The sequence below is a fragment of the Dipteris shenzhenensis genome, chromosome 9 (assembly GCF_047967505.1).
Source record: "Dipteris shenzhenensis isolate YYH24624 ecotype China chromosome 9, Dip_SZ_1.0, whole genome shotgun sequence".
NCBI lineage: Eukaryota > Viridiplantae > Streptophyta > Polypodiopsida > Gleicheniales > Dipteridaceae > Dipteris > Dipteris shenzhenensis.
The window spans coordinates 13912783-13933852 of record NC_141604.1 but is presented as its reverse complement, the minus strand read 5'-3'; the positions used below and the strand labels follow the sequence as shown (position 1 = coordinate 13933852).

Below are 21070 nucleotides of genomic sequence, written 5' to 3'. Positions count from 1 at the left end.
TATGCATATGTATATGTATATGTACACACACACACACACACCCACACACACACACACACATACATATACATATACATATACATATACATACATACATACATACATACATACATACATATGTAACATACACACACACACACACATATATAATAGTCTAGAAAATGGTCCATCTATGTTTTGACAATAGCGTTTTGCATTTCAAGTTTCAATAAATGTTTTCTAGGTTCCTTGCATTGGTTTTTGGCTTTCAATCTCAGGTTCCAACAAGATTTTTCTAGGTTTGGATAACAACAAATGAGTTCTAATTTGGGGTTCTAGGTTTCATGTTTTAGCAAGATCTGGGTTCTAGGAGATGGTTTTGATGTTGGGATTCTAAGGTTCCATTTCTTAAGTTCTATAAGTTCTGGCTCTAAGGGATAGCATACCCTCTTACCTTCTCGTGATTTTATGTTGTTCAATAGTATTCTCATTCACTATTTATTTCTTTTTGTACTTGGACACAAGTTCTTCTCTCTATTGGCTTGTCCAACTATATAATTGAACCAATTTCTTACTTATAATAATTAAAAAATAAACCATTTATGCCATTTTCTTTTTCATATTCCATTGCCAATATGAATCAAACAAATTGTTGAAGCATATAGTTTACAAGCATGGTGAAAATCATAGAGAGTCAAAGGCAATTTTAAGGCCTATAATTGGGCGTTTACATTTCAACCAACTCTCATTTTATCAATCCTATCCATAACATGATCTCTTGCTCAATCTTCACTATAGTTATCTAGTGGCCCAAATGAGAAACGTTGGATGATTTGTGGATTTTTTGGTCTAATAACTCTTGTATGTATTGTAAACGTGTATTCAAATCGCATGCTCCAGTATGATATAATGAAGACAAACAGTCTTGAGTTTGGTCAAAAATGTGCCATGACTAATTGAAGCCCATTTGTGGCTATTGTACTTTGGGAAGTTAGACGATGCTTGTTTTTGTATAATAGTGACCATCTTGTCAATTGCTATTATCATGGAATATTTTTATTGATTAATGTAGATGGTAGGACCTCTTGTGTTTAATACACAGATTGAGATATCCTGTTGATGTAGAATACACAAATTGAGATCTCATACTGAGATGAGAAGGCTCTCTAAAGGGTCAACGATGCTATACTAATGACAACTGTACTAATCTAAGGTGGATGCAACCTAAGTACTCAAATGATGATAGAAGGCTAAGTTGATTAAGCTAAGCATTATTCTTTATCAATCCTCTCCCTAACATGTTCTCTAAAGTATGTTGTCCCCTACATACTTTAAAGATTATAGTGGTCGTTCAAAGGAAAAAAATACCATTTCAAATAAAGTATAAAACTTCATTCAGAAGATCAATCCCTATGAGTTAGAGACCATCATGTGGGAGATGAAGAGAATAAGACGTATAAGATCATGAGGTCTTAGTCTCATGCCACACCTAAGGCATCATAGTAATCAAGCACTAGGAGCCGTGCAGTCACCATACTTGATGCTAGCCCATAGTCACATGATGATGATGCCCCATGTGATGATGCCTATGTTCACTATTCCATTGATGGTGATAGGGGCATCATCATGGATGCAAACGGGAATGCCATGCTTTCACAAATGTGGCAACTGTGCTATACTAATTAATTTAAAGAAGTCATGATGGAGTCTAAATTGCAACCAAGTTAAAAAAAGAATACTATCATCCCTCAAAGTAGCTTGTTACTCATGTGCTTCATGTTATGTCCCTTACTTAGGAGCAAGCATAGGCTTTTTTCAGTCTCTCAAGAAACCTGACCCTCAAATTATTAAAGCTTGTTAAGAATGGCCAACCAATACTAGAGGGAAGACTTCTTGTGCTAGCATGTGCCTTCTACCCTAAACAACTCATTTGGCCTTTGAGGATGGCTCGATTATTCTAGCCTCTTACCTTTTTGACTTTCTAAATGTTCCTAAATTTCTCCAATTTACTCCATATGTCTCTCTCTTATGAGAAAGTGGTTTTGCAACTCTTCACTTTTTTACTAAATCTTTGATTCAAAATTCCATTTTAAACCGCATTCAAAAGTACTTTTTAGATACAAGTAAGCACATTCAATATTTATTCAAATTGGGTATTATTTGCATTATTAATTATTTTTAGTTTGGTGAGTCAAATGACATCATCCTCTTATTGTATTGATATTCAAATATTTCTAATATAGTTTTGACTTGTTAAATACTTTGCATTCATTATAGAGTTGTATTTATGTTAGGATTGAATGAGTAAACATAAAGTGTGGGCCAAATTTTAATGTTACAACTATGTAAAGATAGATTATTAAATATGATTGTACCCAAATTTGTACTTTTAGGGATGACATGTTCCTATGCAATGACATTATTAACCTAACCCGTCTGTTTTATATCCTCTTCTTTCCTTAGATGGTAAAGAATGGTGCTAGCTCTATGTAGAAGATCTTAGGTCAGTACCCAATAAACCAAGCTTACTTCCCACAACAATTGGTAGATGTAATAAAGTAGCATTAACAAACTAAAGATCAAACTATATGGATCGATCAAATCATATAGATGGAGAAAAAAATATTCACATTTGAGTTCAAACGTTGTAATTAACAAGTTACATGAATGCATGCTCTTGTAGAATTGAATCAAGCGTGGATATATAGATCGATCAAATCATTTAGGTGGAGCAAAAAATATTCACATTTGAGTTCAAACATATAATTGACAAGTCACATGAATGCATGCTCTTGTAGAATTGAATTACTAATCAAGCCTCTTTTTGAAGGCAAAGAATGGTGATGAAGAGCTTGAGCTCCATACCTCTCCCTCTTTCATTGTCCCTCCTTTACATGAGTGCTTTAATTTCATATATTTTAAGAAGCTTCATGACCAAATCATAAAACAAATCCAAATAAGGAGAGGGAAAGAGAGAGAGAGAGAGAGAGAGAGAGAGAGAGAGAGAACACTTTTGTCTTTTTGGATGAGAACCCAAAAGATAAAAGATATAATCTAAACCACTCAAATATGTGCTCATTGTCAAACTTTTATGAGAGAGAATGGCACGAACGTGGAATTGAATTGCATCACCAAATTGAGCATTTTAATGAAATGTCCACAATCCACATAATGGATAAACAAAATAAAATATCTTAATCCGTCATTTACAAATAAGCTGTCTATTTAGGAGTATCAAATTTCGAAACCAGAGTGTACTTTAGACTCTGCAGCCATTGATCCGCATCGAAGCTGTAGCTCATTAAAGGGACCTTTTGTTCCTCGATCTACTCTGGGTCTACAACCAACACCCAGAATTTCGGAGAAGGGTCCACTATTACATTGAAATTGTTCTTGAGTCCCCAGAAATTGCCTAGGTGATACCACAGAACGTTGCAGCTGAGGGGAATTCCTTTCCTACGGAATATTGTTTAGCACAAACAACTACCAACTACCAACGTTGCAGCTGAGGGGAATTGCTTTGCTACGGAATATTGTTTAGCACAAACAACTTACCAACTCCAGCCAGTAAGATAGTATAGTGCCAAGGGATGAGCTGCTGAGATGTTTTTGGCCAGGACAGAGCACGTGATGAAGCATGTACGACTGTTTCTTAGATCTATCCTCTGATTGCTCTTTCGGTGATGATCTGGAACGGTGCTCTCAATCAAGGAGAGAGTAGCTCCTCTGACAAATATAGGATTCGATCAATTTAAGGTTGAAGGAAATACTCACGTTGCATTTGGAGATGACATCCGCGTGATGAGAAAACGTGTTGAGAGTTGTGACACTCCCCATGACTATCACTGAAGTACTAACCGGTAGCATCGCTATGGCAGCATCCTCGGTTAGAGAGTTTCCTTGCAGAGGGGTGAGCCCCTGCACGGTTAAGGCAACAGAAATAGTGGAAAATGACTGAGAGGGGATGAAGACGGGGGGAAGATTGGCGAGTCCTACTTGATAGCCATGATAATACAAGCAAGCTATACTGCCATCGCCTAAATAGAAAGTGGCTCTATTGGGATTATACATAGAGACCTGCAGCTTCATGGTGAGGTTGAGGGAGGTGACTGCGGATTGATTAACGGTTGGAACGAAAGATAGGAGTTGCATCGTAGGGACTTGAACAGTGGGGTCTTTGGGCTTGAAGAGAGAGAAGTAGAGGATGAGGAGGAGGATGAGAACGACGACGAGCACGGTGGTGCAGAGACAGCAAGCGGCCTGGCGCTGCTCCCTGCGGCGCTGGCAACTGATCACCGGCTTATTGTCCTCAGCCATGTTACAGAAAGTGCAAGGAGCTGGCAAAAATCAATGGAGGGGCAAAAGAAGGGAGGCGAGTGGCAAGAGAGGGAGAAGAAAGGGAAAGACAAAGGAAAGGATGCGAGGTTATGAGGGGGGGACTTGGAGGAGGAAGACGGAATGTCGTGGAGGGTGTTGTTGTCAAGGAAAAGGGAAGCAAGGGGTGGGTGGCAGGATGGTCGGCGGAAATTGAAGTGAGGGGACGTGAGGGAGAAGCAAAGGGACGCACGAAGTGCGAAAGAAGACAGAGCAGAGAAGGAATAAGTTGGCTATGTCGATGGGCAATTGGCGATGGCGATGGCGATGCGATTTGATGAGAGACACCACAACCACCAGCTTCCCAAAAGCAAGGTGACGGACAAAGAGGAAGACGACGGAATCTCGAATCTCCCCCGTACAGATTCCACACTAGATCCACGTCACCGCTCTTCTCTTATTTCTGCTTCCATACATAAACCTTTCACGACCCATGGCTTGGCCATCATTCATGAGCCCTTGTACAAGAAAGAATCTTTGAAAAGACTCGTATTCAATGGACCTCTACTTGAATTTGATCTTTGGCGCTGCGACTTTGCACCAATCAACTAACCTTTTTGAAGTCTGCCGAATTTTGGGTGCGTACACGAGGGGCCCACGCCCGTCCAACCCAATTTACACATCCGATTGGCTCCTAACAATAATAGTGGTGGCGGATAGACCTTGGTGTGTGACCACCCGTCGTGATGGTGTTTACACAAAGGTGCTACGCTCATGTGACAAAAGGGGTGTCCCCTTACATGGCAAACACTTGGTAAGGGGTTGCAAAAAAGGGGGAAACCATGAGCATGTGTACCCCCTACCCACCATCACACACACCCACAATTGAAAAACCTGTACCCCCCCCTTTTCCCTCCCTCCACCGTCACGCACATTCAAGCGACTGTAATAAACGAGTTTTATTGTCCGCTTGGTATGTAGTGACACTACCCATGCCTTTTCTAGCTTGGGTAGGCATTCCCTCAATTCTTCTCTTACGCCTATGGTCTTGAATTAGTGTGCATATTCACACCTCCACAATGAAAGCTACATCTTGGATCCCCACCAAAGTATAGTGTACAAAATTTGCAAACCAAAGCATGCTTTGCGCCTCAACTACACTACCCACCAAAAGGCTCCAAGTAGCATTTTTCACTACCATTCTTAGGTTGTAAGAAGAGCCTCCTACAACTACATCCTCCCATTTCACACATGTAAAAACACTTGTGCACTAGCTTTAACATATGCCTTTATATATGTGCCTCTACCTATGGTTGTGTTGGTGCCTCTGTGCATGTGTGTGTGTGTGTACACCCATGCATGTAAAAAATAATGTGTGTGTTTATGTGCATGCGTGCATGCAAGTGTGTGTCTAGTTTCACCCCCAAAAAAGAGTGTGTGTGTGTGCGTGCGTGCGTGCGAGAGAGAGAGAGAGAGAGAGAGAGAGAGAGAGAGAGAGAGAGAGAGAGGCTTCCTCGTGGGTTTACCTTCTAATGGGCCTAATGTTTAAAAATTTGTCGCCGATTCCTAAGTTGTGAAATCATAGAGTGATTTACCTTCTCTTTACCTTGCCACATGCCATTAAATCCAAATAAAAAGTTTACATTGGAGTTTGCATAGATTTTACATGATGTCAACTAGCAAGAAATAATGGTCTCTCCATGATGTGCTCATGGACACTTTTTTATTAGGGAAGAGCATGTCCTTTTTCTAGAAAATACTTGATTTAGATGGTTTAGACATTGTGTGTGTGTGTGTGTGTTGGTGAGGGGGGGGGAGAGGTGTGCGTTTGTGTGAGTGTGTCAGTTACACTGGAAAAAGACAAAGATACAGAGACATAGAGACACAGAGAGAGAGAGAGAGAGAGAGAGAGAGAGAGAGAGAGAGATTCACTTTTGACCACATATCCAAATTTAATGAAGCCAAATGTGTGTGTGTGTGTGTGTGTGTGTGTGTGTGAGAGAGAGAGAGAGAGAGAAAGAGAGAGAGAGAGAGAGAGAGAGAGAGAGAGAGAGGGAATCACTTTAGACCACATATCCAATTTCATGAAGCTAAAAACTTTTAATATAGATATTTCTCAATGTAGTATTTTACTATTTTATACCTACAAAAACTAAGCCGTTGCTTAGTAACCCCTTACTCTTCCTATGGTTACTAATTGATTGAAGTTTACTTTTACATCAAATCTCCTCATTGCTTCTATCTTTAAGAAATAGGTCTCCAAAAGTAGAAAAAGCACTCCAAAAGAATGACAACGAGTAGCAAATGTAGAGCTCCTTTAATAGATAAAAATTGATGAGCCATTTCAATAAATAAATAGACCTACATAGAGCTTTGAAAAAAAAAGCATAATCCTATATTTTAAACCTTTTTTCTAGTAGATGCAATGTGTTTGAAACTGATACTTGTTGTTTTTGCTACGAGCCCTTGAAGGGGTTAGGTTTTTCCACTAGATGCCATGTGGTTGAGCCCATCACTTGTTGTTGTACTTAGTGTCAAGTTCCTTGAAGTTGAGAGGTTTCTTAAGGAAAGGTTTCCAGTTCAACCTAAAAGCAACATTTGGTTAATAAGAGGTACAAGCTCCAAGAAATAAGATTAGGGTTCATAAAATGCACATAAAGGGTAGTGTTGAGACATGAAAAGGGTTAGAAATGTTTTGCATGGTTTGGAAGTGGAGTTGTTAGCTTTAGAAGGAGCTAAATGATTACAAATGCATTGTAGATTTTAGGAGTTGTTCTCATTAGGGGGGATTTCGACTAAAAACATGCCCTTGAAGGTTAGGAGTTAAACATGCCCTTAAACTAGAGACCACCAATCAATAGAAAGGCTTGATAATTTATAATTTTGAGAAAACTATGCTTGCCTTTTGTTAGTGGAGATCTCTCCCTTGGTAGGTCACCTTCTAATAACCAAACCCTTTCCCTAGTATTCATAACACTTCCACAGTTTTCCCCATCTTCCCTCTCTATTGGTTGTTGAAGGTCAAAATATGCCTAACTGTGGTTTGTGGATAGGCATTGCTATACAAAACGGGAAGAGATAACACACAATGGAAAAAACTAAATGAGACTAAAGGAAAATGGAGACATTAAAGTTTCATCAATCCATGTACTTAATTTCCAAGTGAGAAAAGAGAGCTTACATGCACCCTTTTATATATTCTCATGCCACTACCCATGCTTTCCATGCCACCATCCCCCACCTTAACTCAATCAACTACCCACTACCATGCTTCCCATGATGCCTTTAGTATGTCTGGCAATACTCCACCAACTCCCACCCACACTTGTGGGCATTTATGTCTCTTCCAGAACTGAACTATACGTGTTGGCCCTTCTATGTATCTTGAGCATGTCAAATTCATCATGTCATTCAACCTATCATTTGCCATTCATCCCACCCGAGCATTATATCTACATTAGGTCATTTGGTCCCTCAATCATTCAGTGTTAAACACTATCTTCGGTGTTAAAACTTAACATTTATCACTCCCCTTTGAAAATTTCCATGTTTTCATGGACTTCTTTAGTGCTCCCATAAATAAGTGGTCCTTAAGCCTTTCATATCCTTGTAGCTCCCATGAGCAAGTGGTCCTAGAGTTGCCTTTTGTATGCATGCTTGTTTCTAGACTTATTTTGGGCTTAGGCATACAATGGTATGCATCGTCAGCACTTCCATACTTCATGGTTGACCTTCATCCTTTGATCCTATGGGTTGTCTAGCCACTCATTCGTCCTTCAGTCTTTTGGTATTCGTCCTTCGGTATCAACAATTTTCCCATCAAGATGTGGTCATCATTTCACCTTTTGTTAACGCCCTTGCCACTGGCCTTCTTTTGATCTCGTGCATGTAGTGGTATGCTACATCGATGCTTCCATGTTTCATGATCGCTAGTTTGAGGCTACATCCCTCAAAGCTCCTTAGTATTGGCCTTCTTTCAGTCTCGCGTAGGCAAGTGTCCCTTCATGCTTGCTCGGCCTCTTTCCTTTTTATTTTATTTCCTTACTTGATGCTGCATCCCTCACGCTTCCTTGATGTTGGCCTTCTTTGGGTCTTGCATAGGCAAGTGCCCCTTCATGCTTCCTTGGCCCACATTTTTGCTCTTTGATTTGCCTTACTGGCTCACAGCTTTTCTAATTTATCCCTTGATATGAAGCCTATCGAATTTGTCCTTCGACCAACTTGTCTTTCAATCGACCAATTAATCCTTCATCAATTCATCCCATTTGGACGATGTCCAATTCATCCTTTGTCCTTTGATACAATGTAAGCCTAATAAAGCATCAATGCCACTAAGCACAACAATCGAGTGATGGTAGCACGAGATCTATCATAATGGATCATCAAGAGTCTGAAGGAGCAACGACATCATTGAAGGAAAAATGACTCATAGTGTCTTGCTATACGTGGATAACATACATGAGTAATATCACCAGCCCATCAAACAATGGACCATTGAGAGAATTCTTTACGTGCACACAAGAGCCAAGCAGCTGGCTATCACCTTTATTAAGAGTTCAAAGGAAAAACTCTAGGGATCAAGGACAGGAGGTCTTGGCCAATCAATCAGGGATTGCATCAAGACCACCTCACCGAAGAGGTTGGGGTCGAAGTATAATCAACCGTATCAAGTCATCGTCAATTGTGAGAAAGTTGTAGAATGGTAAGAAATGGAGCATCTATAAACTAGGAACCTAGGGACAGTGTAACAGTGGGTGCTTGAGAAAATTTATCAAGGAAATTAGTGTGAGATTCGATGCGTAGATAGCCAGATAATGGAGGTGAGCATCAAGCATAGAGGGAGCACATGCGGAGACAAGCAGAGGACAAGAAAGAGGGAGGAACAAGTGAGGCAAACGATGAAGCAAAGGCTTAAGAGAATGCTCCAAAAAATTACTTCCTTCAGGTGGGACACCAACAAACTGGCTAGAGGGATTGCATTCAAGTGGTGATTTGAGGAAATCTCGTAAGGTAAGTAGCATGATAAGTAAGTGGGCACCTGAGGAGGTACTGGTCAAGGAGAGAAAAGATAGTCAATCTAGCCACTACAGGTGCGAGAGGGAGCTGAATACTAGGGTAAGAGAAGAGGAGGATGAGGATGGTCCGTTGCTAAGTAGTAGGCGAATCAAGAATAAGGGATAGTGGGAAAAGATCGGTAGCGACCATGGAGGGAATAGATGAAACGAGGGAATTGAAGAAGATGCCAAGGGAAGAAATATACATTGAGGGGATGGTGTACTAATTGTCCCTTCATCCTTCAGACCTCAAATTAAAGGCTAATATAGAGCAAGGGTTGTGCTATTGGACTATGCAGGGGTTATCCAAAGGAAGGTACCTGTAGGCTCCTTAATGGCATTATTAGTTGACTTAACATCCCACATAAAACACATTCAGGGGGGGGAGGGGGAGAGAGGGAGGGAGGGACACACACACACACACACACACACACACACATATAGTATGTGTGTGAGAGAGAGAGAGAGGGAGGGAGGGAGAGAAGTGAGCATGAGAGAGAGACAGAGATACAAAGAGAGGTAGGGAGGGAGGGAGAAGGGAACTGAGTGTGTGTGTGTGTGTGTGTGTGTGTGTGTGTGTGTGAGAGAGAGAGAGAGAGAGAGAGAGAGAGAGAGAGAGAGAGAGAGAGAGAGAGAGAGAGAGAGAGAGTAGGGGTAGGCTATACAAGAGATTTGATTATATCCATAGTAGCGATTCAGAGGATGAGCATTTGTTAAGAATAGTAGCGCTTTGAAGTAGGAGCGAGGAACTCAAAATTTAGGCACTGTGAAGCATCATGCTAAGAGAGAGAGAGAGAGAGAGAGAGAGAGAGAGAGAAGGGGGGGTAGGACTTAATTTTTGTGTTCTTCAATGTGCATTTTAGCATCAATTATAATGGCAAGGATGAAGGCTTCTGATAGGAAGACGAAGAAGGGTCCACCTATAGCAAAATTGGCAACATCAAGAAAAGGAAAGCAAATGCATCTTCTCAAACAAGAAAAAAAAAAAAAATTTACACAAAAGATCAGTGTACTGATGGAGATAAGAAGGGCCCAAAAAGTCATGGGAATGTGTATCCCCAAGGCTCCTTTTCAAAGACTAGTTAAGCAGGTTTGTGACAATATGAACTTTGGGGCCTTGGATACCAGTGGCAAAGAACAACCATTTGGGCATTGCAGGTGGCTTTCGAGGACTTTTTCATAGAGTTTTTTCATTTCTTCTTGCAGCCAACAACCATAGGAAGACAAACATGTCAAAGGATATCACTACTTAAAACATGGTTAGATGGAGATCTGACAAACTTCTCAAGGCTACAGATATGACAAACATGAAGATGAGAGGCATTTTGATGATACCACCTGCACGAATGCCAAAACAAGATGTAGTAACTATAGAGAAATTGACTCAAGTGACTCATGGAAAAGGAACAAGAGAAAAAATAGCCTTCGAGGAGGTGCAAAAGCTAAAATATAAGGATACAAGGCGTGTTCGTACCTCTTCCACCAATCTAGATACTGCAAAGCTAGAATTACAAGTTTTGAAGCATCTAAATGCACTAGGACCATATTTTCTGCAGATGCGGAGTCATTAAGAGAGTTTACCCTAACAGATGATTGTATGAAAGCAATAAAAAATAAAGTAGGAAAATCTACTCACAGAGTCATCCTAGCATGACTCTTGTAAGTTTTTATTTTATCTCTTTAGACAACCAATTATTTTGAATACTATTCTAAACTACTCTATTGATTTGCAGCTTACTCCAAAAAAAAGCTACATGAAGAGATTCAAGGTATGGTACATATCATGGACCCAGCTATCTCCTTCAAAATAAGGGATCCTAGGGAGCCAGTAGACCAGCTTGCGAAGTGGTTTGCATATTGCAATTTCAAATCTATGTGCATAATTTTCATCCCTTACCATTCAGAGGAAGTGATTATTAGAGTGCATTGCATAAGGAGCTAAATTGTCCTTTTAAATCCAGAAATTCTAATCTTTATAGGAACTGTCAAATGTAGACAAGATTGGAGTTAAGGTATAATATATCTGTCAACAAAAGCATGCTTCTACTTTAATTTAGTTACACATACTCATCAAGAGATCGATTTGTAAGTGAACTTGAATTGCCCTAAATAATTATCTTACTTTTTTGAAATAACAGATGATTTATTTTGTAGAAATCTATTGACATTAATATATCCAATTTACATTGCCCTGAAGAGACAGCTTTTGCAATCGATCACTACCCAAAAAATACATCTAAGTTGGGTGCAATTGAAATGGTACCCTTGGAGGTAAGACAAAAAATCCTTTGTGATATCAATACTTTTTTTTAATTAATCAAAATAGTTTCAAACTTACAATCTACTGGATGGTTCACAGACACCTCAACAATGTGATGCCTATTATTATGGATGGAGGGTCCTTATAAACACCAAGTACATTATTGAGACTTTTTTTATAGAGGAGACGCCGGCCTCTATAAGCACCATTATTGATCTATTTAAAATTTATATATAGCATTAATCTTAACACTAAACTTGAAACTAAAGTATTTTTTATGTTTGTGCAGATGACATAGGAAAGCTATGATGATCAATATGTGTTCAACTTTAGAGCTATGATGATTGTAGATCTCCTTCGAGAGGGCCTCCTCATTACCACAATCAAAAAGAGGGGAGGAGGAAAGCTCTAAGAAATCAGATGATGAAGGGACAAATCTCAAACTTGATGAAGGACATCATTCAAGAGCAGGATGAGGACTCTCTGATGGAACTTAAGGACTCAGAGGCCCAACCCCAGAAGCCTCCACCATCCATTGAACTTCCTCCTCTAAATACTGAATTTGGACATGAGGACCCTCGTCAAGTCCCTCAAACTACTGAACGTGGACTTGAGGATCATGAGCCTCTTCCCCATCCAAATACTGAGGATTCTGATCCTGGTCATGAGGATTATAAGCCCCTTCCCCATCCAAATACTGAGTCTAAACGTGAGGATCCTGAGCCCCTGACACATCCATATACTGAGCCTAGACCTAAGAATCCTTTAACTACTTCAGGGGCTCCTATGTGAGTTGAGGCACATTGTGCTCTTGGATTTTGTAATACATAATGATGTCTACTAAAATTCATCTATGTATGAGACTTTGGTTTGTAATACATATAGCGAGAGAGAGAGAGAGAGAGAGAGAGAATTGACCATGAATATAGATGGATCTATTACAAACTTTTTATGACAAGCTGTTACAATAAGAGAGAAACTGAGATTTCCATTATTGCTTGTAAAATGATAAAAGAATATACTTACAATGCAGATTATGGCTACAACTTTAGAGCCAGAACTATTGTAGAGCTTCTCTAACTTGCTCTTTCTACACCAATACTAAAGAGTGTAGGAGAAAAGTTCAACGACTAGAGGAGAGGCTATTCTGGCAGAGATGCTAGATGAGGACATGATAGAGGAGGTGGTGGACGAGGAAAAGGCACAAGAGAAGATCCGTGTTTAACCTTCTACATAGGATCATCCTAGGCATTGGATGCCAACCCTTCACAACTTCACCCATCACCTGAACAGTCATTGCCGAAGAATCATCCATTTGTTTGACATTATAATGTATACCTTTCATCCATTTGTTTGACATTATAATGTATACCTTTCATCCATTGCATCACATTTGTATACTATGTAAATAATCATTTTGTACTTGTGTGCCATATTAATAGAGTATATGTAGTCATGAGTTCTGAATTATCTCAATAATCCGATTTGGGATGTCTCTACACAGATTGTGGCCAAAAGAGTTCATTGTTGTAGAAGACGGTGGATTGAACTGCCCTGTTCTTAAGACTTTCAATTGTGGTCCATTTGGCCATTTACTAAACAATTTTCGAAATATATTTCTATTGCCCAAAAAAACCTTTCAATTATACATGTCTTAATGTTTTTAAATTTTTACCTTCAACTATCGATGAATATGACAATTTTGCATTTAAGGAAGAGTAATTTCTAATGTACATTGAAGTCATGTTAAATAGAGAAGCAAGAGGTGGGTGTCTTTGGAATCTCCATGTGTCTTTCTAAGATAGAGGCCATGGATACAACCACCCCACTTGTTATATAAAGGTCCTATAACCTATGCATTTAAAATTGGTCTCCCAGTTGTATGTTAACTATATCCCAAAATGTGTCATAAAGATTTATTTCATCAACTTTTTAAAGGCCTTTTTTAAGACCCTAAACCGAGGCCTTAATCCAAGCCCTAAACCTAAGCCATGAAGGTAGGCCTTTATTAAATCCTAAGATTAGGCCGCAAACTTTAATTAAGCCTTGGTTAATAGCTACTATATAAAACAAGATGGTAGCTAATCTCACTAATTTATTTCATACTCATCCACCCTCTTCTCATTCCATGTACTTCGTTGGTAAGGACTAAAGAAAACATTAAGGAGACTCGAAAATCATGCGAACAGGTAGCAAAAGAGATCCATAGGAGAAGGCAGCAACTACAAGAGTAGGTAGTAGTACGAAAAGAGGAAGAGATGGGGGAGGATACAAATCCCCCTTCACAAGTCAACTCATTCAATACATTCAATCAGATACTGAATCATATCATCTTTTGGATGAAGCAAGCGGGGGTTTTGACGATGTTGAACAAATGAAGCAAAGGAAACAAGAAGAAGAAAAACAATGCAAGGAAAGAATAGAGACGACAAAGAACATCAAATCCCAACAACGTCAATGGCCATGGGGACAATCTTTTAATGGCATCCCACGTGGGAGGCCTGTGGTGGGAGGAAGTATACAAGTATGTCCTAATCTTTTTTCTTTTCTGCTTCAAGCTTATTTTGGAATGCAACCCGTCTTTGAGATGGTAAGATCATTGGACTTGAAAAACTTTGAGCAAGGATTGGAGCATTCATCGTGTTAATTACCACACCGACTCTTGCAATTGCCAAGATTCTCCCAAAGAGATGTTGCACAAAACATCCAAGTGTTATTTCCCTCTATGCACCAAAATTGCTTTTTGAACATGCCGATAATGGTGTAAAGGATGTCAATTTGGACAGAGCCCTGCACTTTATCAATTCATCCTTTCTATGGGATGCAAAATTAGCATGCATGCACACAATTGTGTGCCTTTGAAAAAGCCCCATGTAGTGAGCAAGTGAGGCATCTTTCCCAAAATGTTGCCTTGTGCCACCCTTTTGCATTCTGAAAGTTTCAACCTCAAACACAGCCTAAAGGTCCAATAAAACATATTCATTAAATCACTTCTAAATATGAATTAAGATTTTTAAATATATATATATATACATTAATTTTCTACATACCACCACTTCTGCATTAGCTTCCTCAAGACATTTCCTATGGAGGTCGATTGAGCTCTTGGTTTGATCAACTAATGGGGGACATACACTATATTCTCCCCCACTCTAGTTCGATGCTCTCCTCTCCACTACTATAGCTTGGACTTGCTGCTGTTGGATATTCTTCTTCTATGACAAAGCTTTGTTCAAGATGCATTATCTCCTCCCAAGTTGCATAGATTGCACCCTCCAAAGAGGACATCTTTGCCAGATCTGTGTTGCATTGCTATCCTTCATCTACAATTCTTAAGTTAATACTTGATTCCCTTCAATACAACATGAACAGTGCCTCATCTTCACAAAACCCTGTCAAAAATTGTATAACTTGCAAAAAATGTATTATTTGTCATCAAAGCCGATAGCAAGTAGAGACTGCAACATGACTTCATGCTCCCCTCACTCTCGATATTCGATATTAGCCGTCAAGACCTCTTCAATTTTCAAAGCACTATGCAGCCAAATGCTACTTGGGTACTCGTGAACTATATCTATTTTGATAAGTGATAGAAAGCATATGCAAAACCTTAGTAGGGGTAGTTAGAAAGTAACCTCTTCAAAAGCGTGTATGCTAGTAGTTGAAATTGGTTCGGCCACTGAGTTGGATCCACTAGTAAAAAGCAACAAATCAGTGACAATCCACTAGTATTTCAAGAATTAAGGGTATCTCTTGATTCGGGATTACATAAGAAATGGTTAAAAAAGATTGGGCTATATGATTTTGGATGTCTGCCCTGTTCTTGGTCAATTTCAAGTATTACAAAGAATGGGAGGAGAAATTGCTATGGGAGTGAAAATTACACCAGAATTAGTTGCAAGTGTTTTTTTTTCCCTTATTATTCAAAGGAGGTTCAATTTGATCGATGTTCAAATGAGATAATGATGGCTGAGTTTGGAAATCTAGTTTCATCCAAAATTTGTTATATGATTAGCAAAGTATGGGATCCAATCAGAAAGCAACAGTTGGGTTGGTTTTTAGAGAGGGTTGTACTACTGGTTCGAATGATTATATGGCCAAAGAAAATTATGGTTATTTTTAGCTATTGCAGAGCAAGGTGAAAAGGTCTCAAGGGGTATTAGAAAAACCCCCTACCTATGGATTTTTAAAACATATATACACCCCTTCTATAAATTTTGAGATGATTAAACTATCCCTTATGTATGAAAATTTTCACTTTTTGAATTTAAAAAACCCCTTATGTATGTATATTTTCTATAGCTTCATAAAAATATAAAACCCCCTCCATTGATCGCATGTGCTATCTTACATATTTCTTAGTGACCCCCTGGGGGTTGAGTGAGTTAAAGTGGGAGGTGGTGGCATGGCAGGCATAAAGGGAGATTTGGGGTAAAAAAGGGTCCCTTTACTTACGGAGCTAATTCATGCACTAATAAAAAAATTATCATTCCACCAATGAGTGGGCTCCAAAATTTAATATTTGGGGGAAATCACAAAGGCCTCTCATTGGTACAGAGATCTCCTGGTCCCCATGCCTCACTTGTCCTTTTCTACCCCACCTCATTTGTCTTTTTGTGCTCCACCCCCACCCCCTCTCTTGGCAACCACTCCCCTCTCTTGGTCAACCAAATCAAAATTTCCCTCTGAAAATTTGACATTTTGAATTATTTATCCAAAACTCTTTCAAAACCTCTCCCAAAACTTTCCCATGCACCCAAGCCCTCTTCCAAGGTAAAAACTACTCTTTTTCCTCTTTCAAAGTGTGCAGGTCTAAAGCAAAACTTTCTCCTCTTGGTATCCTCTCCATTTCAACATGTTGAAGCATTTCCCACCTAAACCAAAGGTATCTCTTCAATCTTGTATCTGCCACAACTTGAAGGATGCTAGTGGTATTTGGACTCCTCAAGAGTTCAAGAGTTGTCCTGCAACCCTCCACAAGAGGTCCACACAAGGTTAAGAAGGATAGAGCCAGTAAATAGAAGCATTGGAAAGGTCACATCATTGGGTTCCTGAATACCAAAAAGGGCATCAAAGTAAGGGTCCAACGTGTGTACATGGCTCATGACATGCAATTGGATCCTTCCAATCAAAAGCTTGCTTTCCTTCACACTGTAAGTGTTTAGTCGAATTTTTATGTGGGGTGTATGTGAGTAAGCATTATGAAAGTCTTTATTTAACTTTATATGTGTGTGTGTGACACACTGAGCATTAACAAATTCAATTGTCTGTTAGTGTGTGTGTTGATGTGTTTGTGTCCATGTGTGTGCATGTGCATGCATGTACGCACATGTGTGTGTGTGTGTTTTTGTGAGTTAACTATAAAAAAATATGCGGGTTGTGACATAAGAATCACATAACAAAAGTGTGTGACTTGTAGGTTATGGAAATTGTGTGTGTGTGTGTGTGTGTGTGTGCATGAGAGAGACAGAGAGAGAGAGAGAGAGAGAGAGAGAGAGAGAGAGAGAGAGAGAGAGAGAGAGAGAGAGAGAGAGAGAGAGAGAGAGAGCATGAACATACTCTATTGCTTGGCTATCTATGTAGACATATTTCCTTCCACAAAGATTGAAAACCAGCCTTCGGAGAGTTTGACAGGAACATTTCAAGCTTTCCATTCAATGACTAGGGAGTCAATGCTCCTAGGGTATAGTTTGGTCTCCTTAATCAATTTAGGGATTTTTATCAAGTGCCTTGAAGAGATTGAGCATCTGAAAGCATTCGCCTACTACCTCTTCCCATGTTGATGTATAGAATGGCCTATTCTTGACCCATTCACTATAGATGAATTTAGAATGAAGATGCAAAGAGATATTCAAGCATCCATGAAATTCACTTTTGGTTCTAAGTCTATTGGTGTGAGTTATTTCATGCCCTCTTCGGTGTTTTTTCATTGCTTCAAATCGCTCTTCATTCATAGAGCAAAGACGATGTGGATATGTAAACAAATGGCACAAGAATTCTTGGATAATCTCCTCTATCTTGGTCAGGCTATTAAGGAAGGTATTCAAAAGGGAGATCACTCTAGCTATGTAGTTTTCAAAGAAATTGTAGTCACAAGGTACCAAGTTTTTTGTGAACAACAAAAGTACATATTTGTATTCAGCATGGTGCTATCACGTGTCTTGAAGTTACAGATAGTTGGACCTTAAAGGACATTCTAGAGTACCTTGCTATAATGTGTGATGAGTATGACATTTTCTTTACTTTGGATGGAAAGAGTAAGAAGATGGCTTGAAGCTACATCATTGTACAATCATTGGAAACCTCCATGTAAAATTGTTGTCCACATTTTGATTAAATAAATATGCACCTCCCCCAAACAAACCTACAAGTCATTCAAGAGGCGGTGGGCCCTTCTGGGCAAAATTTCCCCCCCTCTTAGCTTGTTATAGGCCTGCCCCCTCCTCTTCTCCATTCTCCCTCCATTTTTCAAATGTGGGAATGCATTTTGCATCTTCTCTGTCCCCTCCTACTCTAGTCCACTGTGTTTCTCCCTCTCTAGCACCTCTTGTAGTAGCTGCTCATTCTCTCTCCACTCCTAGCTACAACACCTCCTACAGCAATAGCTAATCATCCCCCTCTGCTCTTTCTTCCTCCATTCTGAGCTATAGTACCTCTTGTAGTGGCTGCTCATCCCCCTCTGCTCTTTCTCCCTCCATTCCTAGCTACAACACCTCCTGGAGCAGCTGTTCATCCCCCTCTACTCTTTCTCCCTCCATTCCTAGCTACAGCACCTCTTGGAGCTTCTCTCAAGCTTCAGTTGCACCCTCTATACCGTCTCCCTCTCTCTCCCTCTATCGGACTTGCTCTCTCCCTCTAAGCTGCACTTTCTAGTCCACTATTGCTGTTGTGACCTCTATACAAGCATGGTGAGGAGACCATACATGTACTCTATGTCCCACAGGAGCAAAAATGCATTGGGTGAATGGGTGCCTTGCACCTACAGCTTGAATGATTGGATAGTCATGAGAGGATCTGCCAAGGGTCCACATAAGCTTCCCAAGAGCAAAAGGGGTGATCTTTTGCATGAATGGAAGGGTTGCATCATGAAGTTCAAGCTTGGGAAGAAAGGATTGCTTGCAAAGGTGCAACACATCTACATGGGGAAGGACATGCACCTTCCTCCGTCAAGCAATCAATCGACAATACCATCGCATTGTAAGTCTGCATTTTGTGTAAGATTTTGAAGTGTAATGAGTTAGCTTGAAATTGTATTTTGAAATAGAACCAGTGTAATGAGTCAGTTTGAAATTGTATTTTAAAATAGCACTTGTGCATAGCAGATGTATTTCCTTGAGACTTTGAGAAGTGGGAACCAGTCGAGTGCTTCTTAGGTAAGTTTAGTACCATTCATGAGGATTTAGGAAGGCAAATGCATGCTGGAGAGAAGTCCTCTGCTTTGAAATAGAGAAATATCTATTGGTATAATGCCAAGTACATTACTCTAAGGACGGCATCAGGCTATGGCCATCTTCAATGCATTGCAACACCACAACTTGAAGACATGGATTGCAGCATGGCGGACACAAGAACAATGCAATCATACAAGGAAAAGATTGCAAAGGATGTGGACATGGCCATGAAGTTTACATTTGGCTCTAAATGGGTAAGGTTGTCTTGGTTTATGCCTCTGCACATTTTTGCTTCTTGTTTTCATAATATCCAAATGCATAGAACAAAAACCATGTGGTCATGCAAGTGCCTACATGAGAATGCCCTTGAGGAATTGCTTGGGGTGAATTGGGGAAGTAGGTCAGGTGAACAAAAGGGTGATCTATTTCAATGCCATGTATGTAAGGACAATGTGGTTGTCAAGTACCACATCTCCCACCAAATGTTATATTTTGCTTTCCAATATAGGCGTTGGAAGAAAACAGGTGACAATTGGCTCCCCCTTGACTCTAACAATGATGATAATACAGGGGTAAGTTTATGTATTGGTTCTCATTTAGGAGATGTTAAGAATGTGACTGTCACGTCACAGTGGACTCTCAGGGACATGCAGAACACCTATTGGTCATGGAGGATGGCATGTCTGAGTCCTTTCACTTTACCTTAAATGGTGAAAAGGTAGGAAAGCGTGCAGAGAAGCTCATGCATAGTGCTACTTTTATCCCTCTTGCAATATTGAAGATTTTTTAGAAAACGTGGGGTGGAACAATTGTCGATTTTGATATTTTCCAATTAATAGTGGTGCAATTAATTTTGATGTTCTGAATGGTTTTGTTTCATGTCAATGTCAAGTTTTTCCCAAAAATTTTATAATTCTTTTTATTTTTTATATTTAGAACATTTGGGTATATATAGGTTATAAAGTTACTTTAGTTTCAGAGTTTCACTATCATAGCCATAGTTCTCCTAGCTACCAAACTACCATAGATTCTGCTAGGTCTACCTTCCATGATTTCATCTCTTGTACTCCATTAATTGATAGAGAGGAGGAGTTATTTCCAGTCTTTGATAAGAGCATAGATGTCCTAGGCACCTACTTGGGAGCCCGAGATGATTTTGAAGACCTCATCAAGTACATGCAAGACTACATCGCAAGTTTTGCATATCAACTTGATGAGTCTACAAAAAGATGGGTCCCAATTGATTATTTGAAGTACTTGTTCAATCAAGAACCCAGGTTCGTGAAGCATTTAGATCGCTTTTGAGCCCAAGCTCACACCCCTAGGTTTTAGGGAGGTGGACACTAATGACCTCCTAGCATGTGGAGTCATCAGAAACACAAGAAATAGGTTCCTATCCTAGGAAATGACCTTTATTTTCCTTCTCCAGGAGGGACAAATGGAAGAGGAGGCCTCAACCTCAAGCCCTGACCCTGCCCCTACCCTTTCCGATCCTCTTATTTCTATAGATAAGCCCAACATCTACAATGAAGAGCCCATAGATGAAGACGCTAAGGAGTGGGAAGCTGCATTAGCCCTGGAAGTGCTCCAGCGACCTCCTGAACCGCATTCTACTTCTCAAATTCCATCCACCTGGGGCACCACCTATGTTGACCCCGCAACAATGATATGGTTTCTTGCTCCCCTTCTTGTTGATGGAGAACAATACCTCTTTCTCCATGACATAGAGGTTATGTTTGGTCTCCGAGAGGATGAAGCTCTTGGTATCCTGTGTGGATACGAGGTGGACATGACTATGCAAGAACCTAGGTTTTTGGGAGCATATGATTCAATAGAAGAGGTTTTTGGTTTAACACTGGCCCAAATCAAAGATGCAGAGACATCAATCTACTCTGACCTACCTGATGTTCCAGAAGAAGCCTCCACATCTCACTCCAGACAGCAGGAGGCCTCTAGATCCATCCTCATTGACAAAGAGGAAGGGATTGAGCATGATGACTCCATAGTGGTAAGAAACTATGAGCTTTGAATTTCTTCTCTCTTGGTATACTTTTGCTTTAATGGAGTTCTAA

The 21070-nt window shown here is 39.8% G+C and overlaps 1 protein-coding gene across 1 annotated transcript; it reads right to left on the bottom strand.

Annotated features, from left to right (window-relative positions):
* Positions 1–3148: 3148 nt before the first annotated feature.
* Positions 3149–4384, bottom strand: LOC147898235 (uncharacterized). Its single transcript, XM_087379569.1, has 2 exons — positions 4057–4384; positions 3149–3897 (listed from the first exon to the last, which is right to left on the bottom strand). The coding sequence occupies exons 1-2, from the start codon at positions 4294–4296 to the stop codon at positions 3682–3684; spliced, it is 456 nt and encodes a 151-aa protein (XP_087235695.1). The 5' UTR covers positions 4297–4384; the 3' UTR covers positions 3149–3681.
* Positions 4385–21070: the final 16686 nt, after the last annotated feature.